At 28.7% G+C, this 15281-nt stretch overlaps 1 protein-coding gene across 1 annotated transcript in view; it reads right to left on the reverse strand.

Annotated features, from left to right (window-relative positions):
• The window catches only part of LOC134832733 (neural-cadherin), a 180766-nt gene that overhangs the window by 6539 nt on the left and 158946 nt on the right, over positions 1-15281 (reverse strand). Inside the window, exons 13-15 of the mRNA XM_063846864.1 lie at positions 14480-14617; positions 5718-9343; positions 5490-5660 (exon numbers count right to left, since the gene is read on the reverse strand). Of these exons, the coding sequence (XP_063702934.1) occupies positions 5490-5660; positions 5718-9343; positions 14480-14617 (3935 nt within the window). The remainder of the gene's footprint in view (positions 1-5489; positions 5661-5717; positions 9344-14479; positions 14618-15281) is intronic.

Here is a 15281-nt window from a genome sequence, read left to right on the forward strand (position 1 = left end):
ATTAAATTAATTATAATTTTTAAATTAATGTCCAAATTTTTGTTTTTGTAAAATTATTTTTTTTATTTTTTTTTTAAATACAATTTTCAAAATTTATAGTGTTTAAATTTTATTTTAATTTTTATAATTAATTTTTATTTTATCAATTTTTAAAAATAAATTTTTAATTTTATTTTTAAAACATAAAAATCGATTTGAAAGGTTTCGGAAAATTATAAGCTCTTAAATTTCTTAAACAAATTTAATAAAATAACTTTTTAATTTTTATTTTAAAATTCTTAAGTAATTTTTAATTTTTAAAGTTATACTTTTTTAAATGAATTAAAAAATTTAATTTTTAAATTAATTAAAAAAAAATTTAAATTTTAATTAATTATTTTTTTTTAATTAATTTTTAAAGTTTGTTTTTATTGAGAGATTTTTTTTCATTCAGATAAAAAAAATAAAATATTATTAAATTATTTTTAAAATCATTTTAATGGAAAAATTCATTCCAAATCAAGACAATTTTTTATAATCATCATAATTCATCATATAATTAATTTAAAAATTTTTGATGTTAATTTATGTCGAGATTTATGTCACAATTTGAACATTAAAAATTATTTGACATTTTTTAAAAATTTTATTAACCTCACTTTTGAGGTTTTTCTTGAATAATTTTCATATTTAAAATTAATAAATTTCGACGTAAAAATTAATCAAAATTTTTAATTAACAAAAACATTTTAATCAACAAATTATCAATTAATTTTTTGTCTACCTGCAAAAACGCAACCCTCACAGTTAATAAAATCGGACAGCTCCATTTAATAATTATGCATTTAAAATGTGTTTATTCTTTGTATACATTTAATTGATATCAAAAATTAATTATTCTCACCCTAATATTTGCATTAATGCGAGTGGTATACAACGCATTTAATTATTATATCGTGTTCATAATGAGAACAAATTTTAACAATTGTACACAGAATGTTAATCCCTTTTTTGACAAGCCTCGCTTTTGATTTAATAAAACATTTAATGGCATCGGCGAGGAAAAACGAGACAAACCGAAAATTTTCATGTTATTACCGTTGTTGAATTATTATTATTATTATTTTATTATTAAATTAATTAATTTCGGATAACGATGTTTTAGTTGCTTTTGAGTGTTTGTGTGGTTTTGACTCGAAATGAAAACTAAAACTCGCAAGACGTGAAGAAAAAAACTTCTCGTTAACATGCTTTTAATTGTTTATTTATGCCGCAGAACGTTAGTTTGTGACAAGACGTGCCTCTTGGCGCGATGATGCCGAGCCATGTGCCAAAAGAGTGTATTTGATGTGTAATTTATACCGTTTTACGCCTTTTGTTGGAGCGCAACGACGAACATGACTCACATTGAATTATGGGCGCATCGAACATGAAGCGCAAAGGGCGTGTTATGTAACATTAACATTGTAAATATCTCTTTGTCATGGTCAACAAAAAGTTTTTTTTTTATAATTTCCCATATTGTCTAGCGGTAAGGATACCAGCTTTATAGTTTTTTCATTAGTAATATTTTTCAATTTAGATTAAATTGTCAATTTCTTACCTGACATCAATTTTCGGGGTATCTCTTCAAGTCATGTGATCCCAAAATTTCCAACTTTCCAAAATTGTACAAAAGTTTTCTTGTTAAAACAATTCCGGTATGTATTTCCCAATAGAGGTAAGTGTTTTTTTTTTATTTTTGTGCATGACTTGCAATTTCATCGAGTGGCAAATAACAATCGAATAGTAAAGTGATAAAATATGAAAAGTACAAGATGAAGTAGAATGAATAGAGAAATTAACAAGAGATGACTTGGCGTTTTAAACTTTGCGGCGAATCTCAATTCTGGGAACAAAGGCAACAGTTTCGCTCGCAAAAAGTTCTTCTTCTTCTTCATCATTCTTGTCTTATCACGTTACGTCATGCCGATGAGTGATGCCCAACTGTAGCTATCGCAATAAGCAGCAGTATCATTAAACGAGCCAGGTAGAAACGTTGTGTGAAAGTATCAACTTTTTTTTCATTACACTTTTTTTTATTGTGTGAAATGTGTAACAAAAGCTCGTCTGTGCAAAAAAAATGTAATAAACTTTAGAAATTATTATCATCATTCTCTCTCTTCATCCGCGTGTGCTACAAAATACCTGGAGACGACGCGTAATAACAATGCATGACACGCAAACACGGTCAATTTCATGTCTATCATCCGTGTTTGCTGCTGCATCATCTCTCATCGCCAGGGACAACAAGTCACGATGATAATTGCAATAAAAATGTCTTTAAAGTTATGAAGTAAAAAAAAATCATCATCATCATCGCTCCATTGCTTGCTCGTTCGCTTAATAATAAAATAATTCACTTTTCTGCAGAATATGCAGCATGACGAACAGCAAAAGTTAAGTGGGAATAATTAATTTTAGAATGGAAAAAAAGCGAAATGAAATAAAAAAAAACTAATTGGAAGGATTTCTATGCGATTTGCAGTTGGTTTGGTTGAAAAGTGAGATTTTACAATTATTATTACATATTTCTCCAACCTCATCGTAAAATGGTGACATTCGCTGCGAAGTCGATAAAAAACAATGCTTACTCATTAAAATTACAGTAAATTTCATTTTAAAGTGCTCGGTTGAATGGACGGTTATTCCGCACAAAAGTTTTCGCGCACGAGACGTTCGAACGTATTCGAACGACAAAAATTCAGTTTAGTGATGTGATTCAATTAAAATTGTTGAAATGCCTTCTCTTCACTACTTCACGTCTCTTCCATAATTTTGTAAATTTTATAATATTACATTTTGTGTATTTGCATTGCTTTGCACCATTTACTGAACTGAATGCCAAATGTTTTGTGTGATTTTGCGGTTGCGATGCAAATGCACACACACACACAGAACAAGAGACAGAGACATAAAGTGGGAAATTTTGTGTAGGGAGAAGAGCTTCGTCGTCGTCGTTCTCGTGCAATAATTGTGTTATATAAAATTAAATAAAATAAAATCAACACATTCAAAAAGTTGAGCATTAAAATGTTAGTTGTTAGAATTGTTTTAAATCACCTTTTTATGGGTAGAACGTTATTTTTTTTTTGTATTTTCTCGAGAGGCAGAGAGAAATAATTTCCATAGTTAAAATTTGAAATAATTGTTTTTGGTAATTCAACGAACGAAGAATGGCACAAAAGTTGAAAGCATTTTAAATGCGTTTAAGCCGAAAAATGATTGAATTTGATTTGAATGTGAAATGGCCATTGTTTAGGGTTTTGGTAAGTTTAATTTTTAAAAGCGTATTTGTTGAAATTTATTTTTTTTAAATTTAAAAAAAAATACGGCTTTTAAATTTTTTTTAAATTTAAAATAATTTTTTTTTTAAATTTTTTTTTATTTTTTTTATTAAAATTTTTTCTTAATTTTTTTTATTAAAATTTTTTCTTAATTTTTTTTATTAAAATTTTTTTTTATTTTTTTTTTATTATTTTTTTAATTTTATTTTTTTTTTTAATTTAAAATTTTTTTTTTTTTATGAAAAATTTAAAAAAAAATTTTTATGAAAATTTTTTTTTTATTAAAACTTTTAAATTTTTTTTTATTTTACATTTTTTATTTTTTTTTTAGGTAAATTAGAAGCGGTTAAATCGTTTAAAAAATAAATCAAAGCTATTAAAAAGAACAAGAAATTTTTCCTTAAATTTTGTTTCTTGAGATAATGATGGATTTTTTTCATCAATAGAACTTTAAGGTATGTAAAATTAATTTAAAGTTAAATTTCTTGGATATTTGATCGAAATCAAGTAAAAGATAAAATAAAAGTTTAAATTTTCAATTTTAAGCTGAATTAAGTCATATTCAGAAACTTTTTTTTTTAGTAAAAACTGAAAGCCAAATATTTTTGACTTTTTTTCAAATTTCTTTTCAATTTAGATAAATTTAAGTTTGTAACGAAAATTTTGTATTTTACGAAAATTCCTTAAATGTTCGATCGATTTAAATTAATTAATTATTTTATTTTGAAGTTTGTCTTTTTTATTAAATTTAATTTTTTTAGAAGTTTGAAATTTCGTTAAATACTTTTTTTTGTAACTTTGTATTTATTAATTTTTTTTATATATTTTTTAAATTTTTATTGAAACTTCAAATTTTAATGGAGACGCCTGATATTCATTAATTTAGTAATTTCCCCATTTTACAGACAGACACCTTCTAACTCCTTATTTCCCCCTTTAACAAAACCTCATAACGCGTTTTTTTGTGTGTTTAAATAAAAACCAATTCTCTGTATATATATTTAAATATCCTCCGATCATAAAAACCGGATGCAAATATGATGAGATCTCATGCGAAGGATAAAAAAATGTAAATAGAAAATCATCATAATAATAAAAGAAAATCCTCCGTTTTACTATTATGACTTAGGTTGAGTAAATGTTGTCTTATTTTTTTTGTGGGTTTTTTTCTGTTTGCATTTTGTATTGAGTTGTTTGTTTCTTATATTTTTTTTTGTATCGTACTTGTTTAAATTGTGTAGGAATGTAATATTAAAAAAAGGACCGCTCGACTTTAACTTAAAAAAAGTACTGAAAAAAGTAAGATTTATTGTTTGTTTTAAACTAAATTGGAATGTATTTTTTTTTTGTGGAGGGTACTCAGTGCTAAAGGAAACTTTGTTAAAAATAGTTTTTAATATTAAAATAAAAATTTAAAATAAAACATTAAATCCTTTTCTATTCATTTGCGTTTTTTTTTTTATTTTTTTGGGCGCAGACTGGTTTCATTATTAATTGAGCAGCAATGGGAGTGTTCAACCGGAAGCGATTGACAAAAGCAAAAAAAAAATGCTCTTTTTTTTGTTGTCTGTTCAGCTAGATAAGGGTTCGCTTTTTTTATTCTGAATTTTGCATGAATACATAAATAAAACATTGAGGCGAGTTTTCAATTTTTTTCAGGGATTTTTGCGGTTAATCCAGCATGAATAAAAAAAAAGAGTGGGAAGACGCAGTCTTTCGCGTACAAAACTCGAAATGAATAGATAAGGAAGGAAATGTGTCGTATAGTAGAAAAAATGTGTAAATATTTTCATTTTGTCTGAAAAATGTCTGTTGGATTTTTTTTTGTTTGTTTGTTTTGAAGTTGGAGTTTTATTTTATGAGTTACATGGGAAAAGAATAATTTTTTAAGTAAGTTTTCATTGTGTTTTTGTTGTTGTCTAGGTTGTCTGTTTGTTATCGTACGCAACAAATTTTGCATCTTTCTTTGTTTTGGAAGCTCTTTTGGGAGAGCGTATAAGAGTGAGAAACTGTCGAGAAACGTTTTTATTGTTCATCCGTAAAAAATGTTTTTTTTTTGTGTGTGGAAAAATAAATAAATCTGTCTGTTTATTTTGTTGATTTGAAAATATTTACCCAAGTGTGGTTAAAATAGGTTCAGTTAACAATGAAAAAAAATTTTTGAATGGCAAAAAATGTACTTACGTGCATTCATATTCGTTCCATAAATCAACACACTCAAATGGCTCTGGACAAATAACATTTGCACATGGTTTGTTCGATGGACATCCACGTTCGAGGTTGCGTGCCATTGTTGCTTGCCCCCATTGAGTGCCATTCATTGCGGGAGGCAATGGCAAATGTTTTCCTTCAAGTCTGTGAATTTTTTTTTCAATAAAAACTTTTTTTTTTCATTTCAAAAATATCACTTACCGAATATCATCCAAGCAGGATTTTTGGTAATCAGCATACACTTCGAACGTTCGTACGCCCGTGTATTCTGCCTTGCCTCCGGCATACACGCCCTCTTGTTTATCTACGAGTAACCATTGATGACCTTCGAACAAGAACGTTTCATTGTATCGTCGACCTTCGCCGCCATCCAGTTCTAACGTAGCTGTTGATCCATGTCGATTCACACGAACAACGTGCCATTGTCCATCATCGACAGTAATAGATGCCAACCAAATTTCCTTCTCTTCCGTTCTCAATGAGTTCAGGTTATAACGGAAATGCAAACGAGCTTCTTTGATTTCCAAAATTCCGTATTCGCGATTATGTTGATCGCTGACACGGAAAAGTTCGCCATGTTGTTCACGCGTACGGAAACGAAGTTGAATCAATGTACTGAAGCGATCAGGTTCAAAGCTCAATGCGTATTTCACGTAACTTTGTTGCTTGAAGGTTGTTGGGATAGTTTGGATATTGCAAGCAGGTCCTGTCCATCCAGGGCGACATTGACAACGAGCTTCAGTGAAACTTCCAACGCAATTTCCGTGTTCCCAACATCTTGCGGTTTGTTCACTTTGACTACAAACCTCTTCCGTTTGAGGGCATCCATGGTTACTATTGCGAGATAATCCGGGATGTGCAAGATCGTACAGTTTACTGTTGTGAATCAAGTTTTTGATGCATCCGTCGAATCCTTTTCCATTGGGCATGTATTGCCATTTGAAGTGAGTTGGATCGAATTGTTCACGATACAAACCTCCAATTTGCAATGGTGAGTTTACGTTCAGGTATTCGTTGAATGGAGGAATTGTACCTTGAGCTTGACATGAAACAGCGTCAAATTCAGGCGCTGAACCATCTTCCATCTCAGCAACTTCAGCAGATTTGCAATAATCAACAACCATGCGAACATTTTCTGTATCCCAAAAGATGTCAATTCGATGCCATTCGCCATCATCCAACTTTTTCTTTGTAGTTATCTTGAGTTCGAGAGTTCCTGATCCGAAATCAATCAGCAATCGAGGATAACCTTTCTCCAATTCAACAGCAATGAAATCAGAAACAAGGATCTCATCACGTTCAGGAGGAACAATTGGACCATTGTACAAAATCATTCCGTTAGGTTGGCGTGTAATGAATTCAAAACTTAAATGAGAATTGTCACACATCTCAAGCGGAGGATACCATGCCCATCCATTGCCACGGAAGCTTCTTGTTGTTTGTTGACATCTTGGGCCTGTATATCCTGCGGGACATTGACATGTCAATCCATATCTCGTTTCGATACATCTTCCTCCGTTATAGCATGGCGATGATCGACAAGATTCAGCTTTACTGAAGTTACGAGCAGCACAAGTGCATTCTGCAAGAACATCTACTCGAACTCCAACCAGAGCTGTTTTATTTGCATTAACCATGTATGGTAACGAACTGATATCCAAAGTATTTGAACAAGATCCTTCACAATTGTGATTCTCGTATAAGCATTCGTCGATACCAACCATTGTGATGTTGATTCCAACATCTTTTTCGATTTCTTCGCGATGCATGAGAACTATACCATTAAGTCTAACAGGTTTATAGTAAGGAGATCCATGCGCCGAGAATCGTACATCTGTTAGAGGCGGATGTTTACGACGTAATTGAACACTGAAGACATCAACATTTTCAGGAGAAGCGTTTAACAAATCAGCGAGTTTATCTTTGAAGCGATCTGCTTTGCTGCGTGACAAGCTTTGGGTACGATAATTCCAAACACGAATGAAATCTTCATCTGTGATACCTGCGATTCGAATTGATCCTGAATTTATCACTGCTTCGTGCGGAATTTCCTTCACCGTGATCGTAACATTTGCAGGAACATCCGTTTGTGTATGTTTTCGATCGTAAACTTTGAAGCGTAAATGATAGCGTCCCTCACGTGTGCCTTGTCGCATCGTTATCATGCCCGTATCTTCATCCAACTTGAATCTCGGATGTTCGGGACCATCCCAATAGAATTTCTTATCTGGCAAATCCCAATCATCCAAGTCATAAACGTAAACTCGACCAATTTGTGTATCCGGAGCTTGACCTTGATAGTTGTAACAGAAAATATCTTTTGCCCCAGGTTGCATTTTGTTGTCATTCACGTCGCCAATAACAACTGTCAATGTGCTCGTACCTGTCATTGCTGGATTTCCGTGATCTTTGATAACAATTGGAATCAAATATTCCTTTTGTTGTTCACGATCAAATGAACGGAGAGAAGATACAATTGCCATACCATCTCCATTAGCGCCTTTTTGATCTTGTTCAACTTTGAACGATGCACGAATAATATCATCCGCTCCAGGGTCAAGACGGAATTGGAATGGAGGTCCATTACTCTTTGAACGATCATCGTCATCAGTAGCGAGGATTTCAACAACTTTTCTTGGCGGTACATGTTCAGGCAAGACAGGACGATAATCTTTCAAGAATTTCGGAGCATTGTCATTGATATCGAGTACAACAACTGTCAAGGTTGCAGTAGCTGTTTTCGGAGGAACGCCATCGTCAATTGCGAGGATCTTAACTTGATGTCTCGGCGTAACTTCACGATCAAGCGATCTTTGAATTGTAACAGTTCCTTCTTGGTTTATGGAGAATTGACGTTGACGATCTGAAGTACGATCAATAGCGTATGATACGCGACTTTTTCCTCCCTGATCAGGATCTTTCGCTTTGAATGTTTCCAAGGCTTTGCCAACTCCTTCATTTTCGGGAACAGAAACTTCAATGTTAGGCCGATCAAATTGAGGTTTATTGTCGTTGATGTCTCGTAGTTTAACCACAACCCATGAGTAAGCAACATGATATTTGTCGTTGTCATTATCTTCGCCTTTGTCATTGACTTGAATGCGGAATCTAAATCCATTGCTTTGAAGTTGATCTTCATAGTCGAGAGGTTGAACAATCTTCAAGCTTCCCGTGCCATCATTATTTCGTACCATCGTGAATTTATCAGCGCCATATCCGGAGTTATCGATAACTTTGTATTGGAATTTGTTTGTTTCATCTTCGTCGTGAACCGTAACTGTCAAGATGGGCATCTCAGGTAAGTTGGTGCCATCTGTTTCGTCAACTTCCGTAAACCATTCGTCTTTCGTGAATTGCGGCGGCATATCGTTGATATCTTTGACACGTATACTTGCCGTGCCCGTACCTTTCAGCCCGCCTCCATCCATTGCAACGACCTGTATCGAATAATCCGGCGTACGTTCGCGATCCAAGCAACAAACAGCAGTTTTAATGACACCCGTATCAGGTTCAATTTCGAAGATGGGAGATCCAGTTTCTTCTTCAATGACATTTTTCTCGATAGAATAGACAAGTTTTGCGTTTGTGCCTTCATTTGGATCGTCATAGTCGACAGCTGTCATTGTCATTACTACCATACCAGCTGTTCCGTTTTCAGTGACATTTCCGAAGTAAACTCCTTGCGGGAATAGAGGAGCATTGTCGTTGATGTCTTTCAAGTTGACTTGAACATCAGCATATCCGACTAAACCTTCGCCGCCTTCATCTTGAGCAAACACGGTAAATCTCCATTGAGGGCGCCCATTTGGTTGATCGCGATCCAATGGCTGTAAATTAAATAAAAATTGGTTAATTTGGGGGAAATAATTAAATAATTTCAATTTTTTGTCAAAAAAATTAAGAGAAATTTTTTTAAAAATTTAATTTAAATATTTTTATAATTTAAAAAATTATTTAAAAAAAAAATAGTTTAATAAAAAAAAAAAATAATAATAAATAAAATATTTTTTTCAGTTTAATTTTTATTTAAATATTTTAAATTTAATTATTTAAATAATTTTAAAAAAATAAAAAAAAAAATTAAAAATAAATTAAAATAAAATTTAAATAAAATAATTAAAAATAAATAAAAATAATTTAATGGAAAAAAATTAAAATTATTTTTTTTATTATTTTTATTTTTTTATTAAAAATTTTTTAATTCAAATAAATAATTTTAAATAAAAATTAATTTAATGTTAAAAATTTAAATTAATTAAAAAAAATTAAACTATAATTTTTAATTAATTTAATAATTTTTTTAAAATTAATTTTCTCACAAAAATCTCTTTTGACAAAAATTGAAATTATCAAAGTGGTAATTAAAATGAAATTTTAACGAGAATTCATGACCAAACCGCAATCAATTACAAAATTACAAACATTTCTAAATAATTGCTGCAATTAAATGCATTTTGGAACATCACAAAGGTAATTAGCGTGCCTCATTATAAATCAATCTGTTATCGATAGTTGTCAAAATACTAACGAGAGCGTAATTAACTGCCAAACGTAATCATGACTAATTATTATTTGCTGCAAAACAATTTTTTTTTAACGAAAAATAAATTTTGATTGACATTTTTCAGCGAGATGAAATGTAGCGAAACACGCGAAATGACACGAGATGACGAGAAATGTCATCAAAAGAGGATGGAAAAAGGGAAACTTTTGGATTTCACGCATTTTAGGTATTTATTATAGCGTGTTTTTGCATGACATATCCAAAGGCAATTGCATATCAACACATTTTTTTGTGTGTGTGAGTTTTTGTCTGTCATGTCTTTGTTGTGTCATGAATTCGAGTGAAGAAACCCTTTTTTTCCTTTATCTCGCTTTTTTGTTGTTTAATTCTTCGAATTTTATTTTTTGATTTCCCGTGAATCGTTTTGTTACAATACACCAATAAAAGTGCTCGCATGACGTTTAATTTGGCGAAAAAGTGTCGAGAATCGGATTACTGTGAAACTCAAACGAACAAAAGTCATTGTTCAATTTTTTTTTTATTTTTTTTTCTTGTGCACAAAAATAAAAGTTTAGACGAAAACGTGAGAAATTTTTCGGAATGAAATGAAAACATGAATAAATAAAGGAGTGAAAGGTTAGTGATCCGTAAAAAAGTTCAAATCACAAAAAAAAATGCGAAGTGAAATGAAGACGTTTGATTTTTATTCAGTGACGTACAAGTCATTAATTTTGTAAAGATGAGAAGCGACGCGACGCTCAATTTTTTAAAAGAAACATTTTTTTTGTTTCATTAAAAAGGCTCGTCGAAAATGTCAAGGTAATTTTTTTTCTATTTCTTATATGCTTTTAAAAAAAATTTTTAAACATTTAAAATTTTTAAAAAAATTTCTTTATTTCTTGATCAATTTAAGCTTTAGAAATGATGAAAAAGACTTTCAAAATTTTAAAAATTTTTTATTTTTAAAGTTTATTTATTTTTCAAATTTTCAAGCTTAAAAATCATTAAAAAGACATCCAAAGAAATTTTTCGTAATTTTTAAAGAATTTCAAGCTTCAGAATTAACAAATTAACTTTCAAATTGAAAATTACGTTTTTTTTACCTTTTTTTTAATTTTACAATTTTTGAAAAAGAGGTTCAAAGAAAATTTTCATATATTTTTACGAAAATTCAAAATATTTGCGAAATTTTTCAAAAATTTAATTTATTTCTCAATTTAGAATTTATTTATTAATTTATTAAATTAAAATAAAAAAAATAATTAAATGAAAAAATTAAAATTAAATTTTTTTTTAATTTAATTTTTAGTTAAATATTTTTAATTTCATTATTTAAATAAAAAAATATAATTAAAAATTAAAATAAAATTTAAATAAAATAATTAAAAATAAAAAAAAATTAAAAAATAAAAATAATTTGATGAAAAAAAAAATTAAAATATTTTTTTTATTATTTTTATTTTTTATTAAAATTTTTTTAATTTAAATAAATAATTTTAAATAAAAAAAATATATAAATATATAAAATTTAATTTATTTCTCAATTTAGAATTTATTTATTAATCCTCCAAAAATTCTAAATTCATCCATTTTACTATCGATTCGTACTTCGGATCACATAAACAATCGAATAAACTAAAATTTCCGGGTTTCTCTTTCCAATGAACGATTTTCCTGTGTGTCTCGTTCAAACATTTCGAAATAATAACAATAAAGAGATCCCTTCTTTCACTCATATTTAACATTTAACCGTCATTTGAAACAATTACAACCGAAACGTGATGCTTCTCCATCCCGAAAATTGTTCCGGTGCAAAATTCTCCTTTTGTTTGAGGTTCGTGCGTCAACAAAAGGACACGAGAAGAAATAAATTTAATTTTAAAACTATATATTTTATTACTTTGTAGATAAATTTTCAATATTTGTTTTTATTATTATTATTATCGTCATCAGATTTTATTATGAATGTGACACGCATGCACATATGGGAGCATATGGGGGCGTCGAGCTTCCAACTTATAATTAATTGTCTGGAAAGAAGCCAAAAAACGAACGAAAGCCTGACCTGCCTTGACTTGGAGACATGGGCAAATGTTTACTTTTGCCATTTTTGGTGCATAATGTGGCTCGAATTCGATTAAAATCTCTTGCTTGAACATTTTTGGTCAGAATTGTGCATTTTTGGCCCGAGAAATTTCCATAACGGAGTTTATGAACCGCAAATTTTGTCACGTTTCACCGGAATCTTAATTGTAATCAATTTCAATTTCTGCCGAATTCGCTTCTTTGTGCCTAATTAATGTTGTGACGAGATATATTTTGCGCGTGATTACGCGATAAATCCATTAAACGTTACTTACACACATAATTTATTATAACGCATCAACATATGTTATTAACTCAATTAATTATCATTAAATTTCATCTTTTTGGTTTCTTCCGTTTTTTTTCCTCGTTCTGAAGAAATATTTGCATTGCCGCGAGTGATTTTCGCCGTGAACGAGTAAATTTGAGCTCAATTTAGGATTACGAGTAAAAAATCGGTGTATCATGTGACACGAGAGACGATGCGATGCGGTGTTTGCGGAACAATTAGCTTTGTTTAACTCGGAGAAAAATGTGTGTGTGTGTGTGTTTGCAGGTGCGTTTTCGTATTCGTTCTGTGTGTGTTTGTCATAAATAATATGTATATTACGTTCTTTTAGTTTGGATGAAATAATCATCATCATCATTATTTATTTTACATGGGACGACGTGTGTTTGTGAAAATGACTGACAGAAAAAAATAAGACGAAATGAAATAAAAAAAGGGAAAGGGAGAAATGTTTAGATGCGATTTTTTGAAAAAAATTAAAAATATTCTGTAAATTTAAATTATTTTTTAGATAATTTTTTTTAAATTAAAATTAAATAAAAAAAAATTAAAAATTATTTCAGATTTATTCTTAAATATATTTCTGAAAAAAAAAAATGAAAACTGCCCCATAATTTTTAATTTATTAAATTTTATTATAATTATTATTATTTATTTTTTTTTGATAAAAAAAAAACAATGGATTTGATCAGTTTTCTTCAAAAAGAAAAAGAAATAATTAAAATAAAAAAAATAAATTATTAAATTTTTGCAAATATTTTTTTTTTAAATAAAAAATTATATTTTTTTTAAATTTAAAATTTTTAAAATTTCACAAAAACTTATAATTTTTGTAAATTTTGGATAATAATTATTTTTTTTTTATTTAATTTCTTTTTATATTTAAATATTATTTTTTACAATATTAATATATGTATTGTAAAAATTATTAAAAATTTTTAATACAATTTATTAATTGATTTTTTTAAATAAAAAGATTTAAAATATAATTCAAAATTTTATTTAATTTAATATATAAAAAAAAATTTTGAAAATTTATTTTATTAATTATTTTGAAAATTTTAATTTAAAAAAAAAATTAAATTTTTAATAAAATATTTTCCATAAAAAAATTATTAAATATAAATTAATATAATATTATTTGAAAATTAATTTAAAAATTTAAATATTTTTTATTTTTAAATAATTTTTTTTTAAATAAATAAAATTAATTTATTTTTTATTAAAAATATTTTAAAAATATACTTTATTTTAATTTTTTTCAAGTTTTTTTTAAAGTGAATTTTTCAAATTTTTTTTTATATAAATTCATAAAAAATTTTAATTTTAATTTTCATCACAATTTATTTTTTAAAAAATCATTCAAAAACATCAATTTTATACGTTTTTGGACATTTTTCTCGCAAAATGTTATTTAAATACCTTCATCACATGCCCGAATGACAGGAATGAGAGAAAAAATGCCATCATTTGTTTTCTGTGTGAGCTTCGTTAGGCATTACGTGCGAAAATTTCACACACATTACAACTGTGATGTCTCCAAACAAGGCACAAAAAGGTGAAAAACCTCTCGAAATACGTGCAGACAAGCGCTCTAAGTGCATTTTTGTCTGTTTCTCCCCTTTTAAAAATTAAAATAATTGTTTTGTAAACACAAAAACTCAGGTGACGCAGGTTTTATGATAAATATTTGACTTTTAATATTTATTTATTTTTTTTTTGCAACAAGAAATTACACGAATCAGTGCCGTGTTCCAGAATGAGCTAAAAATCGAGACTTAATTCAAGGATACACACACACACACATGATTTATCTCGAGTCATTTTTTACCGCGTGGAATAAAATATGAAACTTTTCTTCGTTCAGCCAAGGGACGATTACATGTCTCGTTTGGCAGCAAAAAACGAAAAAAAATATTTTGCCGAGACGAAAAGAGCAAAAATAATTTATCGTTGGATTACAGACACACACCACGTGGTTTGGTCATGGAAAATATGTGACGTGTCATCATGAATGTGTCAGAACGCTCGTCATCAGCTCGCAATTAATAACAAAAAAATGTGTATGTGGGACAATTTGCTTACCTTTAGCACGAAAATCTCGCCTGTCGTGCGATTTATGTCGAATTTGCTGTTGGCTGGATTATCGGGATCAATACCCTGCCCGGTCAAGAAGTAGACAATGTTCTGAGGTCGATCTTTGTCGCCGTCTGTTGCTGTGACCTGTGAAAGTTTGCGGAGAAAAGATTATTGGTTTATTTTTCGAACGGGAGAGATAACGATGTGAAATATGAACATGCAAGTTATTATCTACAAAAGCAGCAGTAACTAAGCTACAACAACGAAACTTTGTTAAAATTCTACAACGGAACAAAACATGCTAAATTCTTTACATTTGTGGCTCGGATGTTCTTGTTACGAACGAGAAATGGAAATTTTTGTTCAGAATTTGATAATTTACTGAAGGCAAACGTAATCTGTGGTTAATTGGATAGCTCAGTGGATCAAATAACAGGAATTCTTCTAAAATTTGAATAGAATTTTTGGTCTAGATTGTTTGGGATGAAAATTTTTGTAAGTATAGATTTTTTAAAATTTTTTATTCATTTTATTTATTTTTTTTTAAGTTTATGAAAGAAGAATTTTTGGAAAAAATTAATTAATGAAATTATAAAATTTAAAAATAATAAAAAAAAAATTAATGAAAAATTTTAAATTTAAAAAAAAAATATTTTAATTTAATTTATTTTAATCATAATTTTTTAATAGATTTTATTTTAAATTTTGACTAAATAAAAATAATACTAAATGAAAAAATTTTAGATTTTTTGAAAAAAAAATTCATAATTAATTTTAAAAAATTATTATTTTTTTTTTTTTTAATTTT

Source organism: Culicoides brevitarsis, chromosome 2, assembly GCF_036172545.1.
Source record: "Culicoides brevitarsis isolate CSIRO-B50_1 chromosome 2, AGI_CSIRO_Cbre_v1, whole genome shotgun sequence".
Classification (NCBI taxonomy): domain Eukaryota; kingdom Metazoa; phylum Arthropoda; class Insecta; order Diptera; family Ceratopogonidae; genus Culicoides; species Culicoides brevitarsis.